The sequence below is a fragment of the Euwallacea fornicatus genome, chromosome 24 (assembly GCF_040115645.1).
Source record: "Euwallacea fornicatus isolate EFF26 chromosome 24, ASM4011564v1, whole genome shotgun sequence".
Taxonomy (NCBI): domain Eukaryota; kingdom Metazoa; phylum Arthropoda; class Insecta; order Coleoptera; family Curculionidae; genus Euwallacea; species Euwallacea fornicatus.
In genome coordinates this window covers 2,882,790-2,902,704 of record NC_089564.1, presented here as the reverse complement: position 1 = coordinate 2,902,704, position 19,915 = coordinate 2,882,790, and the positions used below count along the sequence as shown (strand labels likewise).

The following is a 19,915-nucleotide window of genomic DNA, read 5'->3' as shown; positions in this document are numbered from 1 at the left end:
TTTGTTTCCAAATCAGTCAAAAAAAAGAATTTATTTCGAAAACGGTTCATCATAGCTATGGCACATGATAGATAAACTGGAGTTTAAATCTTCCGGGAAATTCGAAAATGTAATAAAATACAGGGCGTGGCATTTAAAATAACAAAGTTGTTGTCAGTTACACATAGATCTGTCAACGATACCAATTTTTTAATTCAACAGATCAAACTCCATTACATCAGTATCCAAAATTTCAGATCTTTAACTATATCAGGACCCCGTAAACTTTTAATAGGACACTCACCGTGAATGACCCTGTATAATATCAATGTTTCGGTTATGAATTAAACAGCGTTCCCGGTATTTGAAATATCAAAGTATGAGGTTTGAGTTCCCAAATGAATGGTCTCGGTCTTCGTTCATCATACAGTGGATCAAAAAAGTATTCGTACACAATGCTTTTCTGTATTTTTATTTATAATTATTGTTTAATGTAAATTTCCTTATGCATACTAATATAATATCATATAACAAACATTTTTAATTAGGTAACAAAGAATATTTGACAAATAGGCCGTTTTTGTAGGCACAAAAAGTATTCGTACACCCGACCGTACACCGTATCGCATGTCACATTTGAAAAAAGTGAAAAGACTAATACTTTGTATGCATTCACTATTGCCTGGAGTCTTCTGGGCATTGATTCAACTAATTTTAGGGTCACTTCAGGGCTAATTTGTTGCCAAAATTCTTGTAGTTTCGTGATTAACTGTGGACGAGATCGAATTTCATCCCTCTTTAATTGTGATTCCAAATAAGCCCACAAATTTTCGATTGGGTTTACGTCCGGTGACTGGGGAGGATTTGGAAATAACTGTCGTGCATTATACAACAACCATTCCTTGGTTACTCTGGCAGTGTGTTTGGGATCATTGTCCTGTTGAAACAAATATGAATCCCGTATTCCCAATTTGGTTGCACTTCGGTTCAAATTGCCTCGGAGTATCTCCACATACTTCGCAGCATTCATGATACCATCGATGACGACAAGTTCGCCAACTCCCGCAGCACTCGTGCATCCCCACACTAGGACGCCGCCTCCTCCATGTTTGGTAGTTGGAATTAGATTCTTTGGATCTAATTCTTTATTGGGTTTTCGCCATACAAAATTCCTTCAATCTGACCCGAATATACATTTTTATTTATTATATTATATTTATTTATTATATATATATATTATATTAAATTTGCTTTAATCTGAGAATATTACGTTCTCCCAAAACGATAAAGGCTTATTTGACGTGTCTCAGCAAAATCTAGACGTTTTTTTCTATTAATTTCACTTATGAACGGCTTTTTTCGAGCAGTTCTTCCTTTGAACTCAAATTCGTGAAGTCGATTTCTCACAGTTTGAGCACGGACGGTTTTGCCAAAATCTGTCTCAATGTCTTTTGCAATCTCCGGAGCACTGATTTTAGGTTTGTTTTTCACAAGTTTGAGAATACTGCGGGTTTCTCGTGCGGTTACTTTCTTTGGACGACCACTGCGCTTAATATTATCTGTCGAGTCCTTTTTGAATTTTGACACAATGTACTGGACAGTTGTGTGAGAGATTTCAAGCATCTGCCCAATGCGTCGATAACTTAAATTTCGCTTAAATAACGTTACAATTCGATCTTCTTGAACATCAGTTAATTCTTTTGGATTTTCGCCCCTTTTTGCTGGACGTGCGGACTATTTCTGATAAAATTTCGAATAAAGTGATAAACATATTTGTGTTTGTATAAACCAACGTCAAGAACTTGTATAAACATGCTTGCGTTCTTTAGGAAACAATATCTCGAAGGAAGCAAGTAGGTGTACGAATACTTTTTTGTCCTAAAATCAGTTTTTATTCAGTAAACTGAAGCCGAAGGAATGTGTTTAGTATTTTATAGCTTCGATTAAATTTTAATGCCATATTATTTATTGTAATGGGTTTGGATTGTAATAAATCCAGCTGCATAGCAGAATTCATTAAACATATTGGGCGTACGAATACTTTTTTGACCCACTGTACGTTAAGGTTGGCTCCCGGCTTCCCCTTCGCGTCACCAATCATTTAATGACTACCGGCTTGTCCTATCTGAGAATATTTCACAATTTATCACTTTCACAGGTTCTGTTTATTTACTTTTCCAGAAAACTGCATTCGCTCCTGCGTCTTAAATCCACATCGAATCCTTTCTCCTATTGCTTAGTAGAAAATGAATAAAACGATGTGGCAGTTGGCAACAATTCTATGCATCAAATTCCTCTCCACACAATTTACGTTTACATTTCATTCATCGAATAAATAAGAAAGAAACCAGGCATGCCAGTCAACATCGTTACTTAAATTACATATTCAGTATCACGGCATCGTTAAGTCCTTTAATTTTTCTATTTGTCCAGCATCGAATATGCTGTCACAACTGAATTAATTTTATTTGATGGGCTTTCGAAAGAATAAAAATAGTTAATTGTACCTCTTGAAAGGCTGCGTGAGTTGCACAATTTCGTTTCCCAATAAAGCAGTGCCAGCCAACCTCAGTTTATTCATCATTCGGTGCGATATGTTCAGTGTGGTCCGTGTTTATGACGTTATGTTCCATTTGTTTTCAAACATTTATATTGATTATTACATTATTATTTTTTTTTAATGGAAAATCTATGAGCTCTAGTATCAAAATGAACGCGACAGTAACGCGATCTTGGTCCGGTAAAAACCCGTGAGTCGAGACACCAGAGGAACAATTTCCTCAAATTTCCATGCGAGAGCGTTCTTAAATTTGTTCAATATCAGTGTGACATGAGTGGCACGAATTGTGTTGAGAACCTGTTACAGAATCCAAATCAGATCCAGATAAAAAAATCTTCTCGTTCGTAGAATCCAATTCATGTTGGTTATTTTAGTTAATAACAATTTCGCCTGATACCTACATCTTCATACATTTTCATATGCATGTATATACTGTTCGAATACGAAATTGTTAAATTTGTCCAATAGGGCCCCAGGTTTAATTCGATTAAAAACTGAATTCTCAATTATGAACCTGGCCGTAAGAAGGACTCCATTTTTTGTCAATATTTCGATGTAATTTATTTAATTTAAAATTTAAAAATTATTTATTTAAAAAAAGAATTGCGAAGAAAAGAATCATTTGGTGCAGAAATAAGGACAGATAGGATAATGAAAATACAAGTAAAATACTCTTTTGGAGCTGTGCCTTTAAATGTTCCGCAAAAGCTACCAGAGCTGTTCTTATTTGCACGAAGCACTGTAGTAACCCGTTTTAGTATTTTTTTAAAATTCAATAAACCACTTTAATAAAAATTTGTTTAATTTCCAACAAAAATTTTTTTTTGTTCAAGACGAAGGTAATTTAATATTTTTTCGTTAATCTGAGATATAATCTGCATAAAACGTAGATAGCAAAATATCCAATGGTATCTTCTTTTATTACAAACTTAATCGTTTAGTAAAGTAAAACGATCTTCACCTCCTCGGCAATTCCATGAGTTGGAGCTGCCCCTGTTCTGCTGGCAGAGTCCTCAATTTGACTTTCCTTTCATTATTTTTAGTCAAATTAGCGTATCATGTCACTGTGAAGATTGTATTTTCCTCTATCCCTTTCTAATCTCAGTTCATTCTTCGATTGTCATGATTAAGTCGTGATTCCACGTACTTCCAGGACGTGCAGTTTGAAATGCAAAAGGAGATCGTGGCAGTCGAAGGAGAACTTATAAAGCGGCTTTGCAGGTGATTCAGCCACGGCACTCTCGTAGTGCGGATTAATTAGCTTCTGAAAATCGTCATTCATTTTCACATAAATACGATAAGCTGTGATCCCACGTACCTCTCGACTCCTCTCATCGATAGCCTGATGTAATGACGTAAATTGTTAATCTGACCTTGATCTTGAAATAAATATTTATATATGTTTACGTTTGCCGAATTTTTAGAGTCAATTGGAAATAGTCCAATTAAGCTGACGAACTTTCTCAAGACCGTTTCTTGCTTGAGAGGAACTGTAGCGAAAGTACTCGATAGTAGTTGATTCTAAAACAACTTAGACATACTTGGCATGCCTTATATTTCAAATCGTATTCCAAATATCTATAATATTTCGCGAGGTATTTAACTTCAATTCCAGAAAACTTTCTTTATATTTCTCAAGGTTCTAGCACTGTTTGAACAATGATTTCGTTTCTTTCTCATTTATCGATTCTAATTCCAGGTTAAAACTAATAATAATAAAATAAAAGCAACTTCTTTAACGCACTTCACACAATCAAATAAGTATCTAATTTCAACCAATTTAATCTCTTTCTAATACGACGAAACAGCAAATACCTCAGAGTATATTTATTTAACAAAATGTCATCATAACATATACCTTTTTAACCCGAACCTATTCATTTGTTCTTTACGAAATATGCCAGTCACCATCACCGTGGGTGGTACCCAAAACAGACAGTCGAAACTGGGTGGTAGAACCCAACAGACATAATTACACGAGTAGTAAATGGTGGCGCTATTACGGGACGATGTTCAAGAATTTGCAGTTGGGGCCTCATCAGGTCTCATTAAGATGTCAACGGCAACGTATGCTCATCGAGTTGAAAATGCGGCTTTGTTGAACTGTCCGAGTGTAATAGATGTGTGGACAGGTCATACACGTTGATGAATTTTGATTTATCAATGGGGGCTTATTTGGTAAGATTTTCTTCAAGCAACGAATGATATGAGTTGTTGTTTTTGTTTGTAGAAGTGTCAAAATGGATTCAGTATAGCGAGACTGAGTTACGCTAAAAGTACAGCTTCGCACATGATGAAAAATTTCGAAGTAAATTTTTAACCAGTTAACGAAAATGAGAAAACAAACACAAATTGAAATTAAAAACTGGTATTGTACGGGGATACCTATTACGAAAAAAATACGAGAAAGATAAAAGCAATGAAATTTGTCGAAATGTAAGTATTTCTGAAATGAAATGTTCCAATACAGAGGGTGCATCGAAATTTCCAAAAATCATAAATTGAGTTCAGAAATATTCTCCAAACCTTGAATATCTATTCTTTAATTAGAAATAATTAGCATTTTTTACAATATGTATTTCAAATACATATTCTCATACTCCTTTTCAGGCATATACCGGGTAATGAAAAATCATATGATTTTATTAGTTTCTATTATGGGTTATGTTTATATAAGGGTTGGGAACTAAACACTCGTTGAACGATTACGGCCTTATTGATGGCTTTTATCGAAAATTGTTTTTACAGTTATATATAGGACCTTACGAGATATGCTTTAAAAATATTCTCATTTATATAGGGTATGTCAAAATGAGACACAATGCAAACTTTTTTTTTAGCTTTTTTATTATACCATTTTTAGGCTATTTATTATATCATTTTTGAATTCTAGATTTAATTTTAATTCAAGTTTATTGATACGTTGCTATTCTTAGAATGAATAGTTTTCAAGATAAATGCATCTGAATGATGCAAGTGACAGTTGCAGATATCTGCATAATTACAAATTGTTAAACGAAAAACGAAAAGAAAGATTGGAACCCTTTTTCTGCCACAATACAGTAGAAGGTCATATTTTAGTGTGGTACCAAGCTTCGCTTAATATTTTCTACAGTGTGTCCACAAAAATAGAGCCAACTTGAACGTCAATAAATGGTCAAATGGAACGCTATTATTATTTTGATTTTTTATGATACTACGTTGAAATACAACCTACGATTACACTTAATTACCTATATTAAAATTGAATGGTTTTTGTGTAATGTAGTTTCACAAGTTTATACAAGGATAATACATCTCTAATTCTAATATATAATGCGATAATGATAGATGTATTCATGGAAACAGATAAATACTGACATTACATTTTGTAGTAGTAAGAAAGTAATTAAATTAAGTGCCTCTCTTATTCTTTCGTTCAAGTTTGCTACAAAATGTATTGTCTGTAGTTTTCTGTTTCTATAGATACGTCCGTCATATTTGCATTAAAAATTAGAATTAGTGATGTACTATTCTTGCATAAACGTGTAAAATAAAATTGCTCAAAAATCATGCAACTTTAGTATAGGTAATTAAGTATAATCGTCAATTTTCAACGTAGTTTCATAAACCATCAAAATCATACCATGGTTACATTTTAAAATTTTTAAGTTTTGATCATTTATCGATATTCAAATTGGTTATATTTTTATGAACACACTATGGAAAATATTAATTAAAACTTGGCACTACACTAAAATATGAAATTTCTACTGTATTCTGTCAAAAAACAAACAGTTCCAAAATACCTTTTCGTTTGTTAACTATTTGCAAATTCGCAGGTATCTGCAACTTTGATTTTCAACATTCAATTGCACATATCTTGAAAACTATTAATTTTAAGAATACCAATATTATTAATAAACTTATACAAAAATTGAACGCAGAATCCAAAATTACAGTGATAATTAGGGTGTTCTTTTAAAAAAACAGTTTTAATTTTTTATTTTTTTTTTGACATGCCCTGTATAAATGAGAATATTTTTGAAACGTAGCTTATGAGGTAAAACATATAAATGTAAAAACAATTTTGAATTGAAGCTATTAATAAGGTCGTAACCGTCCGACGCGCGCTCAGTTGGACAACCCCGTATATTATTATATGTTATATTATTACACATATAAGATGTTCCAGAAAAAATTCTCGATATAATTGATTCAATCCTTGACGTGATAAATATGGTTTTTGGTTATATACAAATAAATTTTGCAAGACGTCAGGATGTTTAAAATTCCTGAAATTTTATCTAAATAATACACAACCAGATCATCAAATTTTTAACTGACTTTACGACAAACTGGATGAAATTGATTCAGCTCAAAACCAAATAATGGAAGATCAAAAAGTCTCCTTCTAGATAAAAAAGAAGAAAACTTCATCTAAATACCAGATTATTCAGATACTGGTACTTAACGGATCCCTAAAATAGACGGGGCCAGCAAATTATCTATTTCTGGATTTCCACACATCATTTACATATCTTTTTTACGTCTATTCATAGTTTTTGCTAAGGAATTTTTAACCGAGAATTAATTTCTGCAGTTTGATATCATAGTTATGTGAATCGTATTTCCGTTTTTAATAAACTATTGTTTACCAATGAGATAAAATTTCCAAGGAAAAATATATTTAATTTGACAAACACCCTGTATACCCCTTGAAAACAATTATATATGACTACATGACACGATTTGTAGGTCATTAAAATAAAACAAACAAAATAAAAAAATGAACCCCCATAACATTTAAATACTCGCGTTACTTCCACATTCTACCGCAAAGGTCAGTCTACGGTCAACATATATTGCCAATTAAAGAGCAAAAAAAATGCAACTTTCAAGAACCGGTTAAATCTGGATTCTACACATTCCATTGAAAGTGGTTTAGCACAAGTTAAAGGGATGGTCAATTTAATAGAAAAATAGCTTGGAAGAAAGTGGATTAATGTATCATAGTAAGACAGTGTACCAAAATATCATGATGAATGCCAGATAAGGATGGCGTAGGTATAACATAAATTCGATGATTGTCAGAGTTGAACAATTTAAACCATATATCTATCCTTATCTCGGGTTTCTAGGTCATGCGATAGAAAGAGAGGATGATAATATTGGGGAACTTCTTACAGTTGTCTCTCTTATTTGTTCCATCATAACCTCAAAAATAGTTGGTGTCATTTGAGTTTAGTTCGATGACCGTTGATATTACGTAATTTACAACTTAAATCTGTGACATGTAAGTAAAACATTTACTTTTTACCGTGTACTAATGAATGTTGGAATCAATACTGTTTTACAACATAATAAACAAACTAAATTACTTTAAGGGTGTGAACAACTGCATTATTATATGCAGTGGAAGAGGTTACAAAACCCAAGAAATAGTGGTAACTGAGTCGCGTAGGTGCATTTTCAATTAGTATTGCGAGTGAGCTAAAACAAATACTATAAAAAAGCAAAGAAACGATTATCCAATGGGAGAACATCGCTTCTAACATAAAACTTCAGTTAAAATTTAATTAACGTGAGCTGCAAGGTTTTGGGAGTGATGATGTTGGGAAAAGCTGAGCATCCAGCAAGACTCATTGGGAAACCGTGAAAAACCGGTAAAAAGCTTCTTCCGACTTTAACACGATGTTTTTGGTTTATGCAAAATGGCGCTGCTACCCATTTCTGTATTTGTATAAAAGAGTTCTTGTATAATTTTACACATTCATAATTGAGGGAAATAGTGAACATCTCTGGATGCCACAGAGTTCTTCCTTAAACCCATTAGATTTTTAAAAATTTTTTTAAGTCATTGGTATACAAATCCATATCCAAAAATAGAGAGAAATTATTGGATAATATTCAAGAAGGTGTAAATACAATAAGACATGAAAATCAAACTCTGCTCCAGGAGCGACAAAGTTTTGGCTCAAGATTTCGAAAATGTGTTAGTGTAGACGGTCTACATTTCGAATATTTACTTTAAACAATTTTTGTTTAACTCTAGAATGTATGTAAAGATGTTCGTTCAACTAAGGATTTTATTGGTTTCAGTCAATAGAGTGAGCGTTAACGACAAATAGTTAGATTGTTTTGTAACATGTTGTGAACTAGACTGCGTTAAATAACTGACTCAATATTTTGTATTTAATTAAATAAACATCTTATTGTTTTCACATTTTACCTAACGAGCGAAGCACATTGCGAAAAAACGATTAATAAAAGATTGAAAATCCACGGATTCATTTAATCGAAAATATCTCGAAAGGTGATAGAGGTACGATGTTTTTTACTTTTAAAATTTTTATTTATTTATTTTTTAATTAATTTAACTTTTTTAAATTACCTTTTTGATGTAAAATAGCTCAGAATATTAGAATTTGTAAAAATGTGGAAATTATTGGCACTTGAAAAATTGAGTCGATTCTGTTATCTGAGTAAAGTTGAGATGGCGTCACTTATTAGCGCGCTTGAAGTGGATAGTTTAAATGAATTTATCGTACTCAGAAACCTGCCCAAAAGCAATTTTAAGTCTGTATATCAGAGAATGTCACATTTTTTCTCCATTTTCAGACATAAAGAAGTTACTTTAACGCCCTGTGGAATGAAGACGAGCAATTTTTGTATAAATCAAGTTGAGCTGAATCGCTCTATTTGTTTATCCGCTAACACGTTGTACTCACTTACATCAATGTCTCCAGAACACCTTATATACATATAAGATAAAGGCGATCCTCTGTAGGTAAAAATGTTAGTACTTACATATATCGAAATTCCTGAGAGACTAGATATCACATTCGGTAAAAACGACATTTACCTGTTTAATTTATTTACAATTTGATCATTTAATTAATGAATTGCCAACTGATTTTTGTATAGCTCAACAATTCCATTATATGAATACATGCGTATTAACATTTTTGACATTTCCCAAGTTCTCACACCGTATTATTTCCAATCAACTTCTTTCGGCATAAGTCAGAATCGAAGAAAATCTAAATCGCTAACGAGGTACTCGAATCTCCGCGGAGTCCCGAATAGGCAGGGCCGGATGAGCAAAGAAAAAGGACTCCCGGGGGGCTCCCCGCGTGCGTTTTAGGGTGGCCCTACACTGTGGGCCCTTGCTCCCACACGACGCAACCAGAAGGAAATATTGCAACGTACAGCATTCCCATGCAGTTTAGTTGGACACTTGCAATCTGTATTGTTCCCGGTCAGTGGTTTTTGCCAACCGATTTTAGGGCTTCAATAGGTACTTGATAAGTCATTTTTAAGGCAATCGTTTGATATGATGCTATTGTCGATTTTAGTTGTAGTAATAAGTTGGTGATGGAAAAGACGGTTAAAAGTTTAGAATTTTGGAAAAACGGTTTTAGATAATATTATGAAAATTGAAAACTTTTCCATCACGTCAATCCTATAGGGAAGACACTGATCTAACAACACCGACAAGCGAAAACTAAATTAATTAAACTCTCCTGTTTATCTTAGATTTGGGGTCTCATAATTCTCACCCTCTTCACACTCGCCCTTCTTCATAGTGTTTTTCTGGGCGTTGGTGTGGCCAGCATATAAAGTCTGATAAATCTACAATGTCAGAAGCAGGACCGGGCAACGTTTTATGGTCCTGCTATCAATAAATATTCGCTACAGTGTCGGTAGCAGTTTGATACTTTTATGTGATGTACGGGGTGGAAGTTGCGGCCTATCGACATTTTGAACCCCGGGTTGATGGATTTATTGAGGGGGTGAGTTTGATATTAAGTATACACAGCTGAATCGATTACTCGTGATACTATGTGGAAAATAGTAAATTTTCGGATTTTCGTGCAGAGCGGTATAATAATTTATGTAAGAAATGTAAAAAACTACATGACATTTGATTTTTTAAGTCAATAGTAAAGCGTTAGCGTCTACTTTAAAATTATTTTTAAATCTGTTGGCTTCCAAGGAAACATGCTGTCTAGTCTGATATGATTCGATTAATATAAAAAAGTACTTGTTTAGACTGGCCTGTCGATAATTTATTGATGATTAACTGAATTAAATGTTTACTGAATGCTGAGAAATGTCCAAATTCATGACTAACATAAACTGACTTGGTTTAATAGCCAAATTTCGGAGTAACTCAAACTAAACTGTTCGAAATATTTTCCAAATTAACGAACAACTTCAAATGGCCTACGAAAGTACACAGGGTGTCATGGAAATAATGGCACTAAAAAAATTAGGTACTAGAGAAAGAGAGAGGTAAAAATAGGGCGATACAGCTAAGCTTACGTCATACAAATGTGACTTGTTTTCTTTTTACCGAGTGTAGACTTTTTCACTTCTATTAACTGAGAATAAACCTCATAGTTTTTCATTTCCAGGCTTGGAATTGATTCTAAGGAGATTTTTGGATACAATAATTATTATTTAAAGTATCTGTTTCAAGGTAGCTGATAAATAGTGCTCCGATACCTTACCGATGTAAAAAATCAACCTAACTGTTTCATCAGTGTCGACAACTTCATTATTTTTATGGATAATGATGCTGGCCTTTTATACCAAATATAATATAACATATATAAAAAAAAATAGAGTAAAAATAATTCGACAATAAAACTAGTACTGTAAGAGTTTTCGCGATATCTTGAATTAAATTAATCTATGCAATTCTACATTTTTGTTAATACTTTCTTGATGGGTCTAACCTGCCAGTTAAACTGTCAAATCAATATGTGTTTAGTAGAATGAAAAAATTATAACTTACTATTATTTGAAGTAACCAAATTTACAATATCTGCAGTTAACATGTACTTTATCTAACGAAATAAAAAATATCCTTAGTTGAATGAAAATCTTTACTTACATTTGGAAACTTACAAAAAAATTAACTAAACTAAATATTCATAATATCGACATCCTACATTAATACATTTTCCAGATTTTAAACTAAGATTTTGTCATATCATGAAGTTATCATACTAACGAGAAACAAGTTATTCATAAATATACATGGTTATGACTAGTTATGAATATGGCAATCGTGACAATTTGTATAGTGAAAAATATTTTTTTATTAAAAGTTTTTCTCCAAAAGTTGTTTGGTTCAAAGTTTAGAAAACCGTTCAGATTTTTCTCGAAATCGCCTTAAAATTTAACTTTTCTCATTTTTGGGAAATTTAATTGTATACTTTTTTGTAATATTTTCATTTTATTGTAATAGTTAAAATTGCAAACATTTTCTTGACGCTCTGATGAGCAAATTGTATTCAAAAGCTTAAATAAGATATTCATAACAAACGGGGTGATGTCTTACATTTCCTTAAGATGTTGCGGGGAAGAATAAAGGGTAGGGAATGTCACTGGCATTCTACTCTGAATATTGTAAATTGCGGGGATATATTTCAGATTTAATTCGCCCAATTACAATCGCAATGAATGTAATTTGGTTTTCAATTTTGTTTTATTCATATAATTATTTATGAGATTTGGGTATTTTACACCCCCTGTAGTATGAGATATCTCCGTTGGACTAGAGCTTTAGCAAATTACGGGACAATTAAGATTAAAGAAATGTGATCATCGATTCCTAATGTATATTCTGTTTTGTTGGTTATAAGATTTAAGATACTGTTAGAAAAGTTGAGACACAGCTCTTCATGTTTTTGTAGACGCTCTATTTTATTTAATTCAGCACATCCTTCTGATCACCAAGGATCATAAAGGTGTCGATGAGCTACGCCTTATCTTGTTACATCTATATTTTGAATCTGAAGTGCCAGAAATATCAAATAATTTTCGCTTATACAGGGTGTACCAGAAATATTCATATAAATGAGTATATAATGATTACGAATGAAAAAATAAAGCGATTCGGAAAAATTTATCTTACATGAACAAGATGAAATATTCGTTAGCGCGCAGGGCGCATCAAAAAGTAATATTAACAAAACATTGAGAATGCACAAAATCACTTTATTAAAATACTTTAAAAACGGTTAGAAATACGAAATTTTCTTGCAGAATTCCTCTGTGATGTAAAGAGAGAGTGCAGAGTGTCAAAATTCATTAAAATATTGGAGTGCTCATCGACAACTGTAATATTTTTTGCCAATTTACAAAATTAAAAAAAAATACTTCGACACACCCTGTATATCGTACCACAGTGATGTGTTAAATAGTTCGTAGAGTCATCTATAGTCAAGAAGAAATGTAAATAAAAAATTGAATTACTCGAAGATTAAAGCTTTACTGGACATAATTTTAAATATAGCATTGACTTAATATCAATTAAGTATTCTCAAACTGACGTGGTACTTAGGTATTGTACTTGAGGGAAATATCAATTGCCCTCAATTGGTGCCTCCTAATGAATGCAGGTACTGAAATCTCAAGAGTCTGTGAAGAATTTAAGGGCTTGAGGCAGTATCTACTATGTCATTCCATTAAAAAACTACATTAGTTCTTTAATAAGACCGTTCCTTATATTCATGTGATTTACCAGACTTGAGTAATAAGATTTTAGCAATTTTGAAAAATGGTATATACAACAATGGCTCTTATTACATCTTAAAGCACTTATAATTCTCGAATAAACTATGTCTATTTTTTAATCAATAATTTGAAGAATTTTATCAAAAACCTCAAATGACATTCCACAGTACTCAACGACTGAACCAAGATTGAGTTCTTTATGTGAGGGAATGAATCAAAACGAAATGCCAAAGAAATTTAAAGCCATTGCTTTTTGTTCTGTGTTTCAAAAATGAATTTGAATATTCAAAGATTAAAAAGTGAATGAAGAGTCTTTCTGAAGGGGATGAAACTCCATTGTTATCTAATATTTTCCAAAATTTTGATAACTCTTTACAAATGATTTATCCTTCTCACTTCCATCGTATTTGAAAGTTCAAGAAGTTCTTTACGAAATCTAATGCTGTAAAATGGATTTAGGGATTAAAATTTTCACTACATACTTTCTTTCCTTTTATATTTTCCTTGAGAGCTATTTTAAACCAATTTCATATTTTTCTCGAGTTCTTCAGTTATCTGCTTTATTTTGTGCTAAATTTCATTCTCTATACACATATCGGCAGTAATTAATTGCAAAGGAAGGGCCGCAAAGCAGATTTGTTTGCCAAATTCCATTTTATAAATTTATTATTCACTTCATATTTATTGTGTCTACTTCTGCGTAAATGCTAAAAAATATGATTTAATTATGGTACATCATTGTGGAAATATGGATAACTTTGATGCGAAAATTAAATCTGATGCTGACCGGGCGAGCACCTGTAGTAAAGGTTGTCACCATTATCACAATTCACAAATCCTTATATACACGTATTACATATGTATAATAATAATATTAATTTATAATAGATAACTCTTAGTGTTTTTGAAAAAAAAATATAAACCAATGTCTAAATAAATTAGACATTTCTTATTGAATTCATAACACCACATATAACGTTGATGAAAAGCAAATTAAACTCCACAAAACATAATTTATTCAATTTATTGTTAAGTATAGTAAATTAAATTAAAAACACAGATACATTACATTGCGCCATACCATCGATATCTAACAATTATACTGTACAATTTATTTGCAAAATTAAATACAAACTTATACGTTAACATTCTTCATATCTATACTATATACAAAACATTGTATGCGTAGCTATTAATTATTATTAAATAACATAAGTATATGATTCTGTAATTATTTACAGACATATCGATGTCAATTAAATACAAATTTAATAACTGAGTGTCACGCAAGTTTTCGATTTTTTTCAATTATAACTATTTATGCATAAATGTTTACATAAGAACCATTTTAAACTAAACTTCTTAGTGTGGCGGATCTCTGGTTGTTATTCCTGTTCCTGCATTAAAATTAGGATTTTGGATACCTAGTCTAGTCCTCAACCATACCAAAAAATTCAGTTTTCCTGAAAATGGTTAATTTGGTAAAATAATATTTTTTGAAGCGTAGTTGAAATTGGGTTTAAGAAGTTCGATCGCTTGAACATCAAATTACTTGAAAAATAACTTTTTGATTTTAGTCGATTTCATTTGAATTAATTTACAGTTAATTGAAAATTAACATTTAATTGAGAAATATTAAAATGAGGGTCCTTTTTTCGATTGTCTTAATAATATTCCTGAATCTTCTCTGGATTCATGGTGAACCCTAGCATTGCAATCTTTATTATTAATATTGTAATGTTATCGAACCCGAGGAAAAACTTAAAAATTTGGGTCTTGAAGAACACATAGAATTAGTCTGATTTACCTAATTTTGGAAAGAAAGGGAAGATTTCACATCTTTTCGACAAATAAATAAATAATAATAATATAAATATAACAATAAAAGTTAAAACGTTTGTTATCGTTGAATCTAGAAATCACACAAAATTATTTATCTGAAACTGAATTTGAGCAATCAGGATCACCCTATCTTATTATGACGTGTATGACGAGATGAAAAAAACTTAGAAATTAGAGAAAATACTTCAATTTTATATGCTGAAAGTTTCTGAAAGGTATAAGAGCTGCTCTGTTTTTTTTTTTTTTTAATTCTGATACTTAGTCCAAGACAAGTGAAAGTGATTTGCTCATGAACCACTGAACTATCTCATAATAGTATTCTAAAATGTCTTTTGGTCCTCGAATCGGTGGTTCAACGGTATTTCTTGTTGGCTTTTTGTTCACACTTAGAATGAGCACTATCAAAAACGGCAAGGTAACGAACAAGAAGTAATAACCCATACCATTGGACGATAACTGAGGCCGAAATTGCATCGGCAGTCGTATTTATACTGTGTGCAAGCATGTGTTCAAACGTACTCATTGGTGGGACTGGCTTCTGCGCACACGCTATATGACGGAGCATATGCTTCCAATGAAGGTTAAGAAATTGCAGATCCCGATGTTTTCTCTGTTTAATTTATGATAGTACTGGCAAGATCAATGTAAATCTTGTTAGAGTAATTCTTTTCTCGCTGAAAAGAATCTGCAGATATTACTTATGTTCACGGCACTGTAAACCCGTGGTTTTGGACAAAAGATATCCTTAGTTTTGATCCGATATCATGATCTTCTGGATTGTCAGTATCGGCTTAAAAATGGATTGTATTTTTCTAGTACCCTGCCAAGCTAATCTGTAACTATGCGGATGATTAGGAGAGAAATCTAACTCCGTTTTTCATTCGCAATTTCTTTTTCTGATCAATAACCTCCACTACTTTCTTGGGAGAATTGTTCAATTGAACCTTTGCATGTTACATCTGTTCCAATCAAAGGCTTTTCCTAAACCTTTATATATTTTTTGGCTCGTCGAAATTGAATTTCTATTTTCTATAACTCCGGTTTTTTGGCTGGGATGATGGTTTTATGTGCTATTCGTCCTTCCCTATTTCTTTACTGAATTAGATTTATGAATCTGTTGAATTGAGAGACTCCACGAAACCTTGAAGTTCGACTTTCAAATATTCAAACATGAAAATAACTTCAATGGGAAGGAACAAGTTAAAACCCCGTATCCGAATTAGGATCGTGTGTGACCTAGCCCATCGTGCGTCAAAGATATTTCTACTCATGAGCAAGCGTGAGCGCATGCCTGCGCACAGTATAAATACAACGGACAATTCAGTTTACCTATTAGTCATTATCGAGAAACAGGGAGGGTTGTGTTGCTCGCGGTCTCGTGGCCGTTGATGTTGTTCATTCCAGATGTTAGAGTTCTTATTCAGCTATTTTGCACAAATGTGAAGTAACATCCCATTTATACATTTTGTCCTCGTTTGAAATTTCAGGTACGCTACTGTGCAAGTGCTCGTGCATTCAATGCCTAAAGCGTAATATGAATTTGACTTAATTCTGTTCTAGTCAAGTCGAGTAGGTTATTCAAAAATCTCCAATTTCAACTTTACAAAACAACAGCAACGGAAATCAAAACAAAAAATATATGAAAAGAAGAATTCTGCTTATGTTTTTCCTGCATGATACAAATTTTTCCGGATGGTTGCTGAGATATTTTTTATTGATAAGTTTTCAGCATTTCAGAACAGCGAAAATTGTCATTATTTTCTATAATCGTTTTACTTTACAAAAAAAATTGATAAGTTTCCAAGTACCTATACAGATTTATGTGTGAAAACTGACTTTACTAATAGTTATTTTGTCTAAACCGGATAAGAGAAATTTAAAATTTACTGGTACTGAGTTTTGGGGGAGTTTTTGTATTTTTTAAAATGAAAAATACTCTGAAATCTATTTATGTGTACTAACTAACATTGAGGCCAGTCCGGAATTTTCGGGCATCTTTGTCAGGCCTCAAAAATAATTAAGTAACCTGAACTAACATTACTGAATGTTTTTCTGTATTTTTGAGTTACCCGAATTGACTCCTTTATTTAATCAAAACCCCAGTTATTCCGTAACATTCATAAAAATTATAGATTCTTATTAGCAAATCATTACTCTCTATTGACGGCCTTTGGGACCATATTTCAGATTGCACGATTAATGAATTTTAAATATATAATTAATTTAAACTGCCATTATGTGTGATGAGGGTCATCAGCTTTTGAATAAAATTTCATTAACTGATAACGTTTCAATAAAGAACGCACGTACCTACTCTATATCTCGTTGAAATTTTGCATTGAAACCATGATATTTTCCAACAAGTTTGTCAACTCTTATTCTCGTAAAATATACAGGATGTCTCAATAACTTGTAATCCTTCGATATCTGTGTTACCATGAGTGAGCACGTTAAGCATGTGAGCTGAGAAGTAAGAAATTGTGGAAGGAATTCGGGGTGTCTCAAAAAAGTGCGATATTTCTAAATTATATTTTTTAAGGGATATAGAATACCATTATCCTGGTGTTTTCTTTGAAGATATTCATAGTTGTTCCTATGAACCATATTTTTGGGTTTAAGTGTCTAGGTTTATACTTTGCAAACTGTTTGAGTCCGCATTAGATGGGAAAGAGCTAATTTAACACAAAAAAAGCTGAAAACATTCTTATTTTTGAAACATTAAAATTATGGTGTAATAAGTCATGAAAGACTAAGGTACAAAAGAGGAAACGTTGAATTCATCATCAAGCACTGCAAAAATAGGTTCGAACGCTAACAATTACCCATAAATCCTGTTAAAAATTTGAAAAATTTCATTCCGGTTTGAGACACCTTGGGTATTTTCCTTCAATCCTTCGCAATGCCCAGCAATCAATAGATTACACGCTGTTGAGATATTCTGTATTTATTCAATTATGTACATTTCAACCCTGTTTTTCTAACGCTTTAATATTCTAGGAGATCATAATATCATTTACACTAATTATTACATAATTACGAACTATATTGCAAATTGCAAATACTAAGTTATATCTGTTCGCATATCGTTTACATATAATTGTTTAAAACATTATTCACCTATATTTGTACACGTGTTCAAATTTCAAAATATTAAAGCTTTCAAGTAAAAAAAAAAAAAAAATCAGTAAAGGATGCCTTGGCTTCGGCAAGCTATTATTTCATCCATGAAGTATCTAACACTTTCAAGAATAAGTTTATCATGAAAAGGGCCACTGAGTAGAAGGAAGTACACATTTGCAAAAATGTAAGTTTAAAATCTGCCAACCACCTGAAAATACTACTTCGCATATATCCATTGACACAATTTTCATTTACTTTTAGAGTCCCAACCACTACGTATTACAACAAATAATTGCCACCAATGAAATGTTACCAATTTCAACTAAAAAAGCACGGGTAGTCCTTTCAAAAGTTCCAAATCTTCCGTTCCAAAATGAATTTTTAAGTTCAACTCAAATTCAACTTAACCGAAAACAAAATTACATGTCACTATTATAGACCAACCCGTACTGCTCGTGGCACTACCATGCCCTCGCTTGCAGCGGTAAGTACGCACTACACTGTTGCTGGTAATTCGTTTGTTGCCTGCCATATGCCATTGCCAGGCCGCTATTGGCCATGCACTGGGCCTGAGCTTGGCTCGACTGACAGGCGGTGGCCTGTTGCGACCGCGTTTGGTCACTATTTGATTGGCTGCTCGACGATGTCGAAGTCGTTTGATTGCTGCTGCCCGAACACGGTTTGCCGTCTTTGACTAGAACTGGGACTGCTACTCTTCTGGGAGAGCTCGATGACTAGAACGAAGAAATAATGTGTCATTTGAACTGCACGACAAACGAGTTTCTAGTAGGTGGTCCAACCCCTAATTTTTAGAATGTTTTTTTGAATAAAAACTTGACCGTTTAAATACGTAATAAGTGCAGAGTTTGAAGTTTTGTAACGTATGCGATGCACCCAAATGTCAACTTACCGCACCTCATTGCAGAGCATATTCTCTAATCTGTTTAAAATAGTGCCCAAAAGATCTGTCCCTACTTGAGACATTCTGGGTATGGCTTTTATGTTAAAATGTGCGAAGAAACTAGAGAAGAAAGCACTGGATAGAAAGGCATACTCAGAAGGTTCGTCAGCGAAAATCGGATGAACGAGGTGATTTGAAGATCTTCGTTTGCAGATGGGAAAAGAATAACCTATGAGCTTGCCAAATTGCAGCAGGGGTTGTTGAAGCAGTGAATTCGCGCACTGTTCCGAGCTAAAATTAACTGCGAATAATATTTGCCCTTTAGTAAGCGGTCGGATAAACATCTTTATTAACTTTCAGAACCTAGAAAAACCTAGAAAAAACGAATAGAAGAAGGAAAATGAACGATAAATTAAAATGTATAAGAGGCAAATATTGAAAGCCGTCTAAAATCCTTCTTCAACCCATACACATCTATCAAAAAAGGTTGATTTCAGGCAAGTAGCTGCTGTTTGACCATTATACCTAATTACTCTTGTCTTATTTTATTTCTTTTTCTGTGTTGGTCATTACTCCGCGTGCAATTTGCTAGCGTTTAATTTCTTTTTATGTATCCGAGGTTGGCCTTTTGTCCAAACATAGGTAGTCAACTACAGATTACGTTAAAAGGCCATACATCGATTGTTATTAAATAACGCATTTGAATTCCTCAAATTCCCGCCAGTCCATTAGATCCTATTTTTAATGGAGAATTGGAAGTTTTCCTCCCGGAGGAATTTCCAAACTTGTGGTTGTGCTTTTCTCATTGACATAACAATTCAATAACAGTGTATACTCTGCCATCTCTTCAATGCCCATCAAGAGCTCTTCCATTTTAAATAACAGTACTCTGCTGTCGCATGCCTAATTGAATCAGGACAATAAATTACCATCCTCCCCTGATGATGCATCTTCCGACGGATGCGATCATTAGCATTTATTTACCACTAAACAAATGCGATTAT

At 32.9% G+C, this 19,915-nt stretch overlaps 1 protein-coding gene and 1 long non-coding RNA gene across 2 annotated transcripts in view; one reads left to right on the top strand and one right to left on the bottom strand.

Annotated features, from left to right (window-relative positions):
- Window positions 1-7,750: 7,750 nt before the first annotated feature.
- LOC136346792 (uncharacterized) overlaps window positions 7,751-19,915 on the top strand; it is a 38,204-nt gene continuing 26,039 nt past the window's right edge. Inside the window, exon 1 of the long non-coding RNA XR_010733360.1 lies at window positions 7,751-7,814. This is a non-coding gene — a long non-coding RNA (uncharacterized lncRNA). The remainder of the gene's footprint in view (window positions 7,815-19,915) is intronic.
- Window positions 14,057-19,915, bottom strand: part of LOC136346769 (homeobox protein Nkx-2.1-like) — a 47,443-nt gene continuing 41,584 nt past the window's right edge. Inside the window, exon 7 of the mRNA XM_066296189.1 lies at window positions 14,057-18,744. Within this exon, the coding sequence (XP_066152286.1) occupies window positions 18,472-18,744 (273 nt within the window). The 3' untranslated portion in view covers window positions 14,057-18,471. The remainder of the gene's footprint in view (window positions 18,745-19,915) is intronic.